The 17,058-nt window shown below is 39.7% G+C and overlaps 1 protein-coding gene across 1 annotated transcript in view; it reads left to right on the top strand.

Moving 5' to 3' along the window:
• Positions 1–1,410, top strand: part of LOC119823783 (cytosolic beta-glucosidase) — a 139,510-nt gene extending 138,100 nt beyond the window's left edge. Inside the window, exon 5 of the mRNA XM_038343843.1 lies at positions 1,208–1,410. Within this exon, the coding sequence (XP_038199771.1) occupies positions 1,208–1,410 (203 nt within the window). The remainder of the gene's footprint in view (positions 1–1,207) is intronic.
• Positions 1,411–17,058: the final 15,648 nt, after the last annotated feature.

Below are 17,058 nucleotides of genomic sequence, written 5' to 3'. Positions count from 1 at the left end.
GAATACATGTAGAGTCTCTAAAATTCGTGTTGAGAATCTAGCTTTCAAGATGATGGTACTATGAGGTGAGGACTTTGGGACATGATTAGATAGTGAGAAAAGGGTCATCATCAATGGGGTTGATGACCATATATGAAAAGACATGAAGGCGCTCATTTGCCTTTCCTGCCACATGAAGATACAAAAAGAAGGTTCATTAAAAAACCTGAATATAGTCTCTCACAAGATGCTGAAGCTACCATTGCCTTGATTTAGGACTTCTCATTTCTTTGAACTATGAATAATTATTGGTCATTGCTTATAAAATAGCCTGTCTTTGTCACTGTGCAACAGTGGCCAAGTAACAGAGGTTGCTGTATTATTTTTAAGTTTGCCATACTTTTCTGAGGACTTGCCTAGAGCTGTGAACTCACACTTTTCAGCTTTATGTTTCTGAGTTACCAGACAGGTACCAGTTTGCTCATGGGAATATAAGGGACAGGCTTCTTTGGGCATGCTACTGTCATCTCTTCCAAGTGACCAATGGATTGTTTCAGCTATTAAAAGCTGTGCTGTGATAATGAATGGTATTTTTACTGAATACACACTATAAAAGTGTGTGTATGTGTGTTCATGTATGTGTGTGTGTATGTGTGTGAATGTTCTGGAAAAGGCACTGAAAATGTGCATTAAGAGAATAAAAGAATGGAACAAATGTCAAAATGACTGATTACATTATTAGAATAAGTAACTGCTTTTAATGTTGGGATAAGGTTTTACTATGCCATCCAGGATGACTTATAATTCATTAAGTAGAATGTGTATCCACCCTCCTGTGTCAGACTTGCCCATGCTGGGATTATGGGCATTGTGTTACTCCTGCCTGTCCGTGACTAAACTTCTGAACTGAAGCTCCTGTTCAGGTTAAGTTTAAAACTAGAACGAGGCATTATTTTAAGTGACAACAATCCCTTCATGCTCTGGTGTGGGACCTGATGCTTTGATGATGGTACGAACTGTGAAGTAGCTAAATCTAGCTAAGTAACATATGCATTAGATCCCAAACTGTACTTTATTTCAGCGTTGTGTCTGTGGTTAAAAAGACAAAGAAGAATTTTGTCTGTCCCCACTGAGATCTCCAGCACTGCAGGAGAAGGTGCCCAGTGCTCTTCAGTGATATTTGTCCTCAGAACTTTCCCAGGAAGGCTAATGACTCTTTTCCTTTCAGCTATCCATATTGATGAAGTCAACCTTCAAATGTACTGTGCGTGGTCGCTTCTGGATAACTTTGAGTGGAACAATGGCTACAGCAGACGGTTTGGCCTCTTCCATGTTGATTTTGAAGATCCTGCTAGACCCCGAGTCCCGTACAGGTCAGCCAAGGAATATGCGAAGGTCATCAGAAACAATGGCCTGGAAGGCGCTCTGTAAGGAAGATAACTGGGAAATGGCCTTCACGGAAGCCGCTGCTGCTTGAGAGACCAAAGGCTACTTTGGTTATGTTGTCTCAGAGAACCTCAAGTTTTGTTCTCAATGATCTGTGATTATAGCACTCAATCCCAAAAATGTTATCTTTATTTTATTAGAAGGTGTCTTAAATAGTAAAACAGTATCACAGAAACTGATTTTCAATAAAAAAAATAGATCTACTTGGAAACTTCAATTTAAATTTTTAGAAAAATTTTCTGGAAAATGAATGAAGCATCTATAAAGATAATGCACAGTTGACTTGCAGCTCTAATAGCAGAATTCTTAGCATAAGCATAGATTTGTGTCCCTGCTTACTTTGGGTGCATAGCTATTTTTGCTTAGGAAATTTCTGTGAGTGTTTGATTTGTAAAATTTCTAATATTTAATCTAGCACAAAATAACAAAACTAAAAGTCACAGTATGCATTCTGTCCAACAAGAGAACTGATAATAAATTTAATGAAACATATTTGTTAATATGTTTACAATACATTTTGTCAATGATTTGTCAAATATATATCTTTCTTTTGTCTAATGAACTTTGGAAAATAATAAAAAATGAATGAATGAATTTGAATGGAAGGAGAACATCTTGCTTTGCCTCTCTTTGTTTTGTTTGCCAGTGTTGGGGATGGAGCACATCACCTTGTGCTTGCTAGGCAGAGTCTCTACCACCAAGCTGCATCCTCAGCCCCAGGAGCAGTATATGTGTTAATATTTGTCAAAATCCCAGATTCTAGTCACACAGCAATACCAAATTCAAAGCGAAGACACAAACAGGACATTAGCCCCATCTTTACATGTTTTTATATATTTTTAGAAAAAATTATTTTAAACTGTTTCATTATCGACAATTTTACGCATGTGCACAATGTACCTTGATCCCATCTATGCTCTGCTTTGCTCTCCCATGTACTCTTTCCAACACGTTCCCTTTTCTTCTTTTTGTCCTTCCTTCTTAATAAAAAAGAACAACAATAAAACCACCAAGACTAATTGGCATTTCATGCTAGAATGCTGACTGATCCGGGTGGCTTGTTCTTGTGCAGGTAGTCATAACTGCAGTGAGTTCCTGTGTGCAATTTCTGTTTTCTCCAGAAGACAGCATTTCATAATACATGGCCTCATGCTCTGGCTCTTACATTCATCCTCTCCCTCTTCTGTGTTCCTCGAGCCTGGGTTGGTTGTAATTCTATAAATCTTTATTTTAAAATCTCATAATATAAACACATGTTTTGAATGGCCAACATGAGTTTCAGCAATGGAGATGCAGGGATTTACTACATTGGAAACTAAGATGTTTGAAATGCCCATAGGGTTTTTGAAGTTGTTGGTTTTCTGAACTTCAGTGGGAGTCAGCAGTAGGTACAGGACTCCTTTGGGGGTTCCATTTTGCCCTCTAATTCATCCATCTTATGTACCGTTCTGTCCTTATATGATGATAAGCAGTATTATTATTATCCTCTTTGCCGATGGGGAAAATGAGGCAGTTCACACAGTATAATTCAAGTCATATATATATTATATATATGTATATATATACATATATATATGTATGTTTACACACACACACACACACACACACATATATATATATATATATATATATATATATATATATATATATATATATATATATATTCTGGTCCTAGGATGTCTCACATCAGCTTTTATCCAGCACACTGTTTGGTAGGATTCCCTGGGAGTACTCTCTGTATTTTCTGGGCAGGAAAAGAGACAAAGGCATTAAGTTGATGAAACAGCAGGAAACAGGAAGGGTTTCCAGTCTTCTCCTGCTGCTTCCCCTAGGAACCTGTATAGATTTGGCATCCTTGGAAGGTCTTTTCTGTGAGTAGATGAAATGTCATTTTTCCTCTTATAAACTGTGGTCAATTTCTGGATCGTTTTCATGTTCATTATAAGGGAATTATTTACAGTGGGGAACACAATTTCAGTAACTTTGGACAGAGTGAGAAAGAATCGGTCATAGTAGTTCAATAAACATGGATGCACTGGGGAAAATTATATTAAGATTAAAATGGTATACATGGGGAATTCTATTACATCTTTGCCACTGGTTTGTTATTTTTATTGTTCAATGAGACATTATCTCACAATTTGTGTTCATTTAAGAAGCACATTTCCAAAGCTTATTTCATTCCTTTCCAATCCAGCCTGTCTTTTTCATTTTTACCATGCATCTTGTTTACAATTTATATGCCCTCTTATATTATCTTGCACGGCAACTGAGTTTTCCTTTTAATTAGGATGCTGCTTTGAGTATTACTTATCCTGTGGGGCAAATTCACAACTTTTACAACAATACAAATGAGCACTGTGTTTTCCTTTCCAAAACCAGAAAATTAATATTCCATTGTAGATAAAACAGTCTGTCACATTTGGTCTACCAGGTGAAATAAACATTTGTATTGCTCTTGCCTATGCTTCTTCCCGGAGCTGTGGACTTTTGCAGCCCTTTTATGGCTTTTACGGTCCAGCTCTTCATTCCAAAGGTGGACCACACAAATTGGAACCCCCCTATTAGTCATATAACTTATTATAAGTTACCCTGGGGTTAAGATGGATAAACCAACAACAGTAACAGGAAAACATAATGCCCTCATGGACTTCCCCTTCCATCCGCAAAATTCTCACAGTCCCTATAGTCTTTCAGTTAATATTGTACTTAATGATTTGTCTTAGTATTTAAGAACAAGATTGGTTGTGCTTTGCCTACCCAAGAATCAGAATTTGAATTCTTTAATTGGAAAAGCAAGCGTTGTTCATTATGCTTAGGCCCCATAAACATGGTATATCTATATAGTGTGGAAGGTCAGCTGCAGGCAGTGATGCTCATGTTTTATATAAAGGAGTAACTAGACATCTCAGTGATAGGTTAGACATACTTAAATTTCTTCTTTATTTCTCCCTTGATTGCTTTACTTTTGAATTTTCCTTTTTTCTTGTTATGTGAACACACGTTATCTACTGCTTCATAAACACATTTAAGAAAATTATATTTTTATGTTTTTAAACATATAGTTTGTTTTAAAATAGAAAATTGGCAGGTTGCTAAAAATATCCAAAATGACAAGGCTGCTTCGTTCTGATAGGTGGGATGTTTGTCTCCTTACTCCCAAGAAGGGAGGGGCTTCCAACCTGAGTCCTTTAGTGCATGAAAATATGGAAGTAATTTCTCATTAAAGCCCCAAACCAAGAAGTTGGCAACCTCAGTGTTTGGCAGGAGAGTGCCAGTCATGTTTTTATGTCCTGGGAATTTGTGTTTGGCCTGTAGCTTTTAATTATTTTTACGAACTTGAGAATAATGAATACATTTATAATATATTGAAAGAAATTCCCCAATACTGACTGACCAGAAAAAAATAGATTTATATGATAATCCTTAAACACCAATTCTATTACTCAGTGCTAGTCAGAAGGAAAATAGAATGCCGAGCCTTATTACTGGGAGCTCAGAATGTAAATCAAAGCTGATGGAATTAATACTGTTTAATTACTGGCAGCACACCTCACCTGGAGAACACATATTCATCACTCAGCAGAATGTTTTAGGCTGCAGTTGTCCTGGGAGGGATGCGGTGCAGAGCCGAAAGCACTATGTGCTCTAAATAATGGTCTTATAAGGGACTGTCGTACCTTATGATGGCCTTTGGGAATGGGCAACAGCTGTATGGAGAGAGGCAGTGGGTCGAGCGGAGAGGAAGAGGTCAAAGTGCTCACTTAATGTTGGGGGGAGTGATGATCGCCAACAGTAAGAGGTGATGGATGTGAGGTTTTTATATAGTGTTTTACCAGCATGTGTTTACTGTATGTGATAGTGAGTTGCATTGCGTTGTGACATTTTCATACATGCATAACAGAAGTTCACTTTTATTCTAGCCCCTAACTATTCTCTAATCTCCCTCCTCTCTATGGTTCCCCTGGGAGGGGTATTTCTTGAAGTGAATAGACTGGCTTGCCACAAGTGTGAGCATTGATCAGTGATGGGTACTTGCCCTCTTGCCTGCGTGGCTATTGGTAGCTGATATCAAGCAAATACACCATGGTCATTGCCAAGAGTTGTGGGAATGAATGTTTCTGTAAATCTAACATTAACCCAAAATTAACAGTTAAAACTGTCCAAGTGACATAATCCTCTTCCTGACATTCAATGTGCCTCAGCTTCCCCATGTGCATAATGAAGATGTGACTGTCACGATAGGCAAATCAGGAAGTGCAGTAAACAGCAGTCTGCATCGAGTGGTTCCTACAACACAACATCTGTGACTCCTATTACCACCGAGGGCAAAGAGGATAAGGATGCACAAAGTTGGCCACACCCCTCACTGACTGCAAAACTAGGACTGAGAACTGGCATTGTTTTTTTTTTTTTTTTACCAGCTATAACACTGGGGAGAGCAGGCCCTGAACCTTGCCTGGCTAGCACAGTGGAGCTGATCCTGCTGGTAGGGAAAGTGGGTGCCCCAGGTGAGAACGTGAAGAGGGAAGAGATGACCCCAACCCCCTCATCTGCCGTGTGGTCGCGAATATGATGGGAAGTTTCCCTTTTGCTCCTCACCACCTGTGGCAGGAGAGGGTGCCAAGCCTCCTCTCTAGTAGCTGAAGCATTGGGAAAGCAGGACCTGCACCTCACGTGGGCAGTACAGTAGACCTGATGGGGGCATGAGTGAGCCACCGCAAGAACATGAACATGGGAGACCAGGATAGGACCCTCATTTGCTATGTTGGGAGCAGTGAGACTCCAGATCCTGAATTTCTTGTAATCCCCTGATCTGAGCGCCTACAGCTGCTCTGAGCACGAGACTTTCAGGAGTTCCTGATGGCAGGAGAGTGGTTTCTGGTGGGTTTGGCTGTGGTGTGGCTATCTCTATATAATCTGCCCCTGAACATAATAAAGGGAGCATTCTTGGAGAATTCAAGGATGACCCGTGTCGCTGTCTTTCTGTCTGTATGTGTTTGTGTATTTTAACCTCCTGCCCCTTGCCCGAATCTCGAGAACTGGGTGCCAGCACACCAAATGCAGACGAGGGGGGTGGGGGGGGCGGGGGGGCGGGGGGGTGGCGGAGGGCAGTGCAGCGGCACTTGGAGGTTCCCACCTCCCACCGAGATTTCGGCATGCCATATTGGGGAGTGGGCAAGAAAACGAAGCTGCCCTACCCCTCATCACCTGTGGCCAATGGGAGAGCTGGCCCTGAAGTCATAAGAGAGCTGTTCCTGTCCCTCACAGGCTGCAGTACTTGGGAGAATGGCCCCTGCACCTTGCCTGGGTTAACGCAGTGGAGCAGGCCCTGGTGGTGGAGATGTGGACGAGCCTGTCTCAAGGCTGTGAATGCCAGAGAACCAGTCTCACCCCTTGCTCCTTGCTTCATAGGGTGAACTAGCTGGAGCAATGCTGGAGAATTCACCCAGGTCCAGAACCAGAGCTATGAGTTGCCCTCCTCCCCAGCCAAATGAACATCATCTATGAATCTGCTGGAGTATGTGAAGGGGCTAGTCATGCAGAACTAAAGTTGTAGGATCTCTATGACACAGGGAAATAGTGGCTCCAAGAGGAGCCACAGTGAGGATTCTTTATTGATAGTGTAGCAGAACCCAGAAACCTTGAACCAGACCAATGACTCTTTGCAATGAACACTTGCAAGTAAAATATATTGACTAAAGGGGATGCTGCGTTACTCACCGTGTCACACTAGAGCTTCTATTGATGACATTTTTCTCTTTTATTTTTCTTTTTTCCTCTTTTTTTCTTTATCTTAAATATTATTTTATTTTTAGGGGGAGACTGCAAGGGCAGACGGTAAATACAAAGGGATGGGGAGATGAATGAGATCAAGATGCAGGATGCGCTAGCCACAAAGAGTAAATGAAAAGTTATAAATAAAGAAACCCTAACTAAGAAACACTATGATGGGCTGGGATTGTGTAACTTTCACCTCCAAGTACGATCATGTGACATGTTACTTTTGTGCTTGGCTTATTTCTCTTTACATAATGTTCTTCAGGTCCCTTTATATGTTGCCCTAAGTGATAGAAATGTATCAGAAATTCACTCACATCGTGCATTCCAAATGATAGATTTTCTGTGTTTTTAACATGTCGTACAAGAATAGATTATTTTTATTCATTTGTCTATTGGTGGGTTCTCAAGCTGAACTGACTGACTGAATTAATTTCTTTTAAATAATTGTCCAGCAGTGGAATTGCTCTATTCTTTTTAAATGTCAGGGTACTTCCATAATGTTATCAAAATGTTTGAATTAATTTGCATTCCCACCAATAGTGTTCAAGGGTTTCTTTCCCTCCATCTCCTTGCCAATGATTGTTATTCTCATCTCCCCTTTTGATGATAGCCGTTCTATCAGGAGCAGATTGCTAAAAATCATGATATTTTTAATCATGTATTTACTTGTCCAGTGGTGAGTAACTTCAGGTTTAATTCATTATCTATTTTCTTTACCTAGGGTGATATTCAGTGTCTGAGTAATTTATCAATGTATAAAGTTATTGATGCAATCTATCTGATGTAGTCAGATTTTAATTTATAGTTGAAACTTCAGGTGTGGATAATCCAAACATAGGTCCCATAAGATATTCTACAGTGATTTCTCCCACCCCAGAAAAATAAATTATGGCAATGAGGTGATAATTTTTACCAACCACAGAGATATCAGAGGTACATCCAGTATGGAAACCCATATAACATTTATTTGGATATCAAGCATTCATTTTTGTTTTTCAGATGAAGATGTGGGAGAATCAAACCTAGTAGTGCCCAGGGCTAATGATTTCTAGAAACATTCAGACAGCTGCCCTGATATACTGTTTAACCATAGGCCCTTTTATATAAGTTCCTCTGTGTCTCTGAAATGTCAGCCAATTTTCCATACCTTCCAGCTGGCCATTTCACAGAGTGCTGGATCTGTAGCTTCTTTATAAAGACAGCCACCATCTATATGAAACACTCTCTTTGCTCACGTACTCACACAGGCAATTTTGTTTTGGAATCTTCTCCCGAAAAAAACCTGATACTCTTCCAAGAATTGAATCACCAAACCAAAACTTTTCCCAGGATTCAAGTTTTGTATTTCGACTTCCAGTTGAAAGACATCATGGTTAAGGAAAGCACATGGAACTCAGAGTTTTATTTGAGCTCTATATTTTTTAGAACACGTGACCCCAGCAACTTGTATTGGATATGATTTTAATATATATTTTGATTTTAATTCAATGAGTATTAAAATAAAAGTGTTCAGAAAGTTATTTTAAAATAAAATGAGATGATACACGAAAAGTAACTAAGCGTACAGTCCACTAATGATAATACTGTTGTTTTCTACTGGTGTTGATTAAAGACTCAATTATAAGGGGAAAACAAAACCTTGGCTTACTAGCCCTTGCTCCATACTTGTCTTACTTTCCCATCTTTCTCGTCTGAACAAAAGCCAGTGCATGCCACTCATGTAAAGCTTTATATGGCTGATACAACAAAACATCCATGTACTCTCACATATAGGCACCTTCTCCCCTGGACGGCAGTTCTAATCCAAGCTTTACTTTTCCAGATCCACCCTATCCAGGGAATGCAGCTGTAGAAGAGTGACCACTTTTCAAAGCTGTTGCCTGCCAGCGGATGGTTTAAGAACTGCTCTTCATCAAATTGAATTTTGTGGTGGGCTCTCTGTGCCTCTTGTGGGTTTAGTTTCTGTGTTCTGTGGAACCGAAACATTTTATTTACCATGCGTATAGGGAAGAGCCGTGATGAAGGTTTTCTGCTTTCTACTCTCTGTTTTGCTTCCCTGTAAACTACAATACACACTTCTTATTAAACTGTGAATTGATTTGCATGGAAGACCGAACTAGTGAAAGGTTTGGCAGCAAATAAACATTTTCTTTGCCCTCTGTATTTCATTTTTGTACAGTAGAATGCATCCCTGAGAACCTTCCAGATTCACTAGGTTCTGATCACACTGTCTATTATAATTCTGCCCGATGGCAAACTTCTCCTTATTGACTCTAAATTATATTTAATCCTGTTAGGATCACGCTTTATTGAAAGGCATGCATTGTGATGGCATTGACGGGAATCCAGCAACCAAGATGCCCAGCCAGAGGAAAATAAACTCTTGGAGCTTTCTAATGCTTGTCATTTTCATGCTGGGCCCAGCTGTGGAGCCTCTTGAAGGATGGAGAGGATTGGGGTGCTCAGTGCAGATAATGGTATGCTACTGGGCGGTGTGGAGAGCTCTCCACCACAAGAAAATAATCTTTTGAGCCCAGTGGACTAAGAACCAAAGACCATTTTGAGCTAAGACAGTATAATTCTATTAGCAAGAAGCCCTCGCAGGGGGAAATTGCCTGTGTTAAAATCTGTGCACAAATTAAAATAACAGGGCTAAAGGGGAAAATATCTCTATAAAAGGCTTTATGGCTCTAGTGGATAATAATATCCTGTCACATTAGGATTTGGGGACCTAAAGATACAGGTTTTTTTTTTCCTTTTTTATATCATATTGGTATCCTTTCCTCAACTTTAGCTTGTGCAATAAATCTGTTCTTGAGGGCTTATTTGATGAATCCGAGTGCTGTACCAACATATAGTACTGCTTCTTATCAAGAAAATGCTGAAAATAAAGTCTACACGTCTTGGTTGTGTGTTGACTCCTCCAAAGACCAATGTCACCTAAAAAAAAATCCATTTTTCCTAAGTGTATTGAAATATACATTCCATGAAATTTTAATGGAATTTTTGTGTCAAATCCTGTTAATATTTCTGTTTTGATACAGTGTGTGAAATCCACTTAAATGCACACCTCAAATCAGAATAGATTACGGCAAAAGAGTGAATAGTTAAAACTACCATTCAGTGATAAAGGTGTGCATTTTCTAGGGTGACAGAATTCTGAAGTCCTAAGGACTGCTTAGCTGTTGAATAGAGAATAGTACATATCACATTTTCACCCACAAGTCATTTATTGGACAGTGAGTGTGACCTGAAAGCTCATGTTACATTTCCAATTCCCATGACAAAGACAACATGTCAGGTAGTTGAGAACTGTACCATGTAAGTAAATGAAGACACAGTTCATGATTCTATTAAAGGATCATGGCAGCATTTACTCTAGAATTAAACACTAAGGGAACACATGATGCTCTGAGCTTTCAGCATTGGGGTCACAGAGCATTTCTCTTCAGTAGCAGAAACAAGACAGAAGCCAAACAAGATTATTATCTTCCAGCACTCCTTTCTGTCTTTTTTTCTCTTTTTCTCCATCTCCATTATTTCTCTCTTATCTGCCTCTGTTCTCTCTCTTCGTCCTTCCTCAGACACTTATTAAGACCCTTCTTGGCCTAGGCATGGTGCAGGCATTGTTGCAATTCTGTGATCTAGACACACTTGCATGTTCATGCCGCTTACAAGTCAATGGAAGTGATACAGGGCTACCCAGTAGAGAGTTCAAATAAAGTCACCCCTGAGGGGATGCTATCTCACTCCCCCCTTTAAAAATTAAGTTGCAAGGCATGAGTAATGTGGCTCACTGGAAACTCCTATCATTCCTCCTTTTCTTTTAAAAAATGGACTTTGGTTGAATTGGACTTTGCTCTCTGCTTGATGTGCAGTATTAGTTTATATATTTATATATGTGGGTATTTGTTTATATTTAGACTGAGAAAGTTCATACAATTATATCACTTCCCAATACCCTGTCCTGGATGTAAGAGTCACCTTAGATACTGGTGAAATCGGTTAATTCCTATAAGGGAATATCTCCTCTGATAGGGCTTTCCATTGTGAGGAGAACTTTATCTCTAAACCCTTGCCACCATAATTATCAAGCTGCCACCACTAGGCTTGTAATCTAGATTACTTAGCACACATGCACATGTAGTCATTGTAATGTTAATCACAACTGAAGGAGCCTCAGGGAAACTCCTCCACCACACCCACGTGGATGCTGAGCAATGATACTTTGCAAATACTGGTTAACTCATATAGCTGCTTAGAGTCATCTTAGGGAAAAGCATTGATAGAGGAATTGCCTGGGTCAGACTGGCCTTTGGGTATGTCTGTGGGGGATTTTCTTGATTATTAAGTGAAGTAGGAGGTACATAAAAAAGGTACCATTACACCATAGGTAGTACCAATTTTGGGGGAAGTGGTTCTGGGCTGTTAAAAAAACTAGCTAGCAAGCAACATCTTCCCTGGCTCAAGCTGTACTCTCTCAGTTGTGATTTAGATGCTTGTTCAGAGCTAATGCTGTGTGGAATATCCAGGAAGCCTGTCTTTCAATTCCTGCTTAAATTCCTGTCTTGAGTTCCCTCGGTAATGAACTGAAACTTGTAATCTGAAATCAACCTTTTCCTCACCTATGCTTTTAGTTAGAGTGCTTTATCATGGCAGCAGGAAGAAAAATAGAACACTGCATGACTGGTTCCATAGAAATAGCTGTGGGTACAAATCTTGTCCTGTGAAAGCTACTGGAGAGAGAGAGAGAGAGAGAGAGAGAGAGAGAGAGAGAGAGAGAGAGAGAGAGGGAGGGAGGGAGGGAGGGAGGGAGGGAGGGAGGGAGGGAGGGAGGGAGGGAGGGAGGGAGAGAGGGAGGGAGAGAGAGAGTACTCCATTGTGCAGTCAATAATGAAGGGGCATAAGGATGATTAAAAAAAACCAAAGGTATTGCCCAATCGAAACAAACAAACAAAAAAACCAGTAACCCAGTAACTCAGTAACTATCACTAAATAAATTGAAATGTCCAGATTACATGAAAGGAACTTCAAAATAATCTTAAAATAAAAACTCGTTGAGACATTGGCTATCTGACATTTGAGAGCATATTTCCTTTGCAGGGTTCTTTTTGTCATTGCCCACTCCAGGCAATGAGGATTCCATACTTTACCTTGTAATGAACTCTATCTGGTTTCCACACAGAAAAAAAAATTAATAAGAAAAGGAAACAAGTAGGAGGCATATAATCATTTAGATCCATGAAGCCGAAAGGTCTCCATATCAGTTTCGCTGAAACAGTTCTTTCCAAGCTACATTTCAATCAAATTATCCAAAGACAAAGATGATTTTTAAATCAACAAAACACTAATCTACATCAGAGAATTTCTATTGTTCTATGAGTTGTTTTCTCAGAATAAACTTTGTAGTAAGAAGAGAATGCAATGGCATACCAAGAATGCTGAAAAACAAATCTAAGAGCATACAGTCAAGCATGTAATACCCTTGCAATACCCAGCAAAACTGTCTCCCAGAAAAGAAAAAGAATGAAGTCACAGACATAGGAAAACCACAGGACATCATTACCTTAGTAGACTGAATGATTATCATTGCCATGGAAATAACTGGAATATGAAATTCACAGATAAAGGTAAACTCACCATGAAAACATAAAGAAAAACAAATTCTTAAATCTTGTCAACAAAAACAGGGGTTTCAACTGACATTAATGAAAACAGTATGACAATTTCTGAATTTATTTGATATAGGACTTCTGTATAATGTAAGAACAATTAGATGTACTCAAAGGAAATGAAATGATTAACTTTTTAAGATACTTGAATACCCATGCTCATTGCAAATTTATTATGGAAAATGCCTCTGCGCCTAAGGAATGCCACTAAGGTCAGGCATGTGTCAGGGGTGTCCCTGAATGGCAGATTAGTAGAAAGGCCATTGTGTGAATCTATGAAGTTGAAACCTGGATTACCTTGGAGAATCCAAGATGTTAGAGTCATGGGATATCTGCAGAGAAGAGCCTCTAACAGGGAGTGGAACCAGTCCAGGAGAAAGAAGTGTGTTGCAGTCAACAAAGCTGAACAGAATTGGAGATGTGGAAAGCATTTTGATATCAGACATGGAACTGCAGAATTTGTAGTTTGCCCAGCTGATTTTCAGTCTTGCTTAGGTCTAGTATTTCCTTACAATGCTCGCTTTCCTGTATTTTGGAACAGTAATGTGTAGGCTGTGCCATTATGTGTTGGAAGTATGTATTCTGCTTTTTGGTTTTGATTATCACAGGGGGATTACAGTCAAGAGATTGCCATGCATCTCGGAAGAGACTCTGAACTTTGGACTCTGAAATAAGTTTAAGATTGCTATAGACTATGGCGACTTTTGAAGTTGAAATAAATGCTTTTTTTGCATTTTGATATGGCCTTTGGGGGCCAGGGTACTTCAACCATGTGGTGGTTTGAAAGAAGATGGCTCCCAAAGAAATTATCGCTATTAGAAGGTGTGGCCCTGGTGGAGGAATGTGTCACTGTGGGCATGGGTTTTGAGGTCCCTTTTGCTCAAGCTTCCATCAGTGTGACAGTCAGTCAACTTTCTGTTGCCTGCAAACTGTGACACTCTCAACTCCAGCACCACACCTGCCTGCAGGATACCATACTCCCCATCATGATGATAACGACCTGAACCTCTGAAACAATAAACAAGCCACTCCAACTAAATGTTTTCTTTATAAGAGTTGTTGTGGTCATGGTGTCTTTACGTAGCAATCAAAAAACCATGACTAAGACATAGGTCATGAAAGCTTTAGATGGGTAAACCTTTATTGGCTATGTTAAACTTCTTTTATACTTTTGATTTTTTAAAAATAAATTTCAAAATCCATCTGGTGTTAGAGGAGACACCATTATCTTGTCAGAGCTTAGGGCCTCTAAAGTCTTAATAGAGAACATGTGGGGAAGAAGTAATTAGGCAGTGACATTGAAGAAGTAATTAGAAGTGTGAGGACTGCTGTAAAGGAGAGAGCCAGAGCGCTCCGGAGCATATGATGGCGAGACTGAGCCTCCTTCTACTTTTTCTGCATGAAATCCAAAGCATGCACATTCTAAATAGCTGGGGTAGAAGGCTATTGACAGAGTTGCTGTTACAACGGGCAACTGGGTGGAAATCACTTTGGGTACCCATAAAATGAAGAACCTCCCCAAACGAGTGAAAAAAAAATCTCTTGAGAAAATATTTGGATGGGATAAAGTTGTGTTTATGCCAACAATTTGAGTCAGATGATCTTGATTTCAAGAAACAAAAAAAAATTTTCTTTATCTTTTGTCTTTGCTGCTTTTCTCATAGCTGTGATGACAATACCTAACCAAAGCAGCTTAAGGGAGAAAGGGGTTGTCCTAGCTCATTTTGTGGGTGTGTAGTTCATCGTGGCAAAGAAGTCATTTCAACAGGAGTGTGAGTCAGCTGGTCACCGTAAATCCACAGTCAGGAAGCAGGAGGAGGCGAATGTCTATGTTCAATCTGCTTTCTCCATTTTATTCCATTCCCTAGCTCTTGTGATGATGCCTCTTTCTATTAGGATGGGTCTCTCTACTTCAGTTAGCCATTCTAGACTACCTTCAGACATGCATAGAGCTTTGTCCCTTTGGTGTATGTAGAATCTATCAAGTTGATAATCAATATTATATTATTTGTATTACTAATTATAAATATTAGCATAGCATCTTCAAAGGGCAGGAAAGGAAGTGAGAACTGTAGGTAATTCACCTACCAAGCATGAATCAGCTTGGTCTCTGATTTTCATGGCTGTGAGCTCTTCTGGAGACTTGACATAGGGACAACATTTGGATTACTTTGTGCTCCTACAAGCAGAAATACATCAGGATCATCTGTAAAAAGTTTGATAGAAGTGCAGACCAGTCATCACATTGTTGGACCCTTGTGTTTATCAAGTGCCAGGGTTCCTGACTTCACAGTCATCAGAAACATTTGGGAAGTTCATTAACATATGGATCAGGGGCTCAGACTAAAGTTTCTGGTTAATTTCTGGCTTGAGTTATGAGGATTCATATTCCTAAATTCCAGGTATGACTGTTGTTATTAAACATGAGTCCTAGCGGTGTGCCAGTCACCTGGCCTAAATGATCTAGCAAGCAGAAGACCCTAGCTCATCTGGTAGCTTCACTGTGTGAAAGTCTCAGTCATCTTAGTCTCAACATTCTGTTTCTTCAGGAGAGTCTTCTCTCAGTTGTAGAATCTGTTCTAACAGAGACACAAGAAAAAATTGATATGATGCCTCTCAAAGTACTTTGTAACCTGAAGATATACTCCAGGCAGTAAAGGTTTTCTTTTTTAAATCTTCCATCATGATCAAGCACCTCCAGTGTATTTAGTGAATAATTGCCCTGAGACTGGAGAAGGTACCCAAAGTGTCCAAGAGCAAAGTCGTGACCTCCAAAAGTGATGGATGCAGGAAGTATATAATAACACCCGTAGCAACGCTTCAGAAACAGTTCAGACTGAACAATTAGGTCGAGCCCGTGCTCTGGTGCTTCTGTGCTTCTCCTTATTTCTCCCATTGGCTGTCTGTCTGTCCAGGTGTTTGGAAATCGGATATGCCACTTTTCTCGGCAGGATTCCATTCTGAGTGACTGTAAGGAGTCTCATGCCAAATGCTGAAATGTTGAAACTTCAGGAGTGACTGTGTCAAGAAACAATGGTGTCATTTAAATGCAAAGTGTTACAAAGTAAAGAGGGAAGAGGCAAGTAACAAGGTGTTTTCATGGTGTGAAATAATGAACTTCTGTCAATAGGTGCTGAAGATACCAACTGTAGAAGCTGGGAAGGTAGGCTGGTAAAGTGCCCTTTCGTTCAAGCGTGAAGACATGAATTTGCATCCCTAGGACCCACACTGGAGGTAGGTGTGGCCATGCTTATCAGAGCCCTATCACAGAGAATGGGCTTTTAGGTTTCTGGATCTGCCGTTCTAATCCATGAGCTCTGAGTCCAATGAGAGAATCTGTCCTGAAAACCAGGAGGTAGAAATTACTAGAGGAAGACATGTGACATCCATTCTATCTCTCACCTCCACATACGCATGCATATACACGCATACACTCACCCACATTCACAGGTGCAAAAGCATGCACACAAGCATGTACTATACCACACATGAATTATACGTACATATTATGCACACATATACTACATCTACATATATCACATATACATATACTTCACTCTCATACACCATACACACACACAATTCCTAATTCTATTTTTTAATGAATTATATATATATAATATATAATAGTTAACAACCTTACAGTATATTTTATATAAATTGTCTTAAAAATATTATATCTTAAGGTAAAAACCCTTTCACTTTCATCAGCTAAAATTCAAGCCCATAACTTCCTTAACTGTCAACTTGCCCAGTGTGCTTTATCTTTGGGCTGAACTGAGTGCGCCTGGAGCTGAGCTGTTCCAAGAGAGATGGACAACTGAAATCCGGTGGAAATGTGAACATCTATGTGTCCTGGAGGAAAATTTTTGAGATGTACTGGAAGAACAGCCGAATTGAGAAGCCCTTCCATTGGGTATCCAGTAATCTTTTATTTGGCCATTAAACTGTTCATAGAATGTATCACTTTCCCATGGTGACAGAAAATCATTGAGAAAGGTCCCTCTTGTCTAGAGATATCAGAGAAAACATCTGTGTGTCTGGATTCCTGAGGCTGCTTCTTCCAGCTCCTGGGTTCAGGCCAGTGACTTGCAAGATAGCCTACAAGTTTTACATGAATTATGGGTTTTCCCTCAAGCTTTAGAAGACATGTTTACTTGTGTTATAATAATTATAG

This window comes from Arvicola amphibius, chromosome 1, assembly GCF_903992535.2.
Source record: "Arvicola amphibius chromosome 1, mArvAmp1.2, whole genome shotgun sequence".
NCBI classification, from domain to species: Eukaryota; Metazoa; Chordata; class Mammalia; order Rodentia; family Cricetidae; genus Arvicola; species Arvicola amphibius.
Note: the sequence above shows the minus strand (reverse complement) of the source record. Positions and strands in the feature narration are given on the sequence as shown.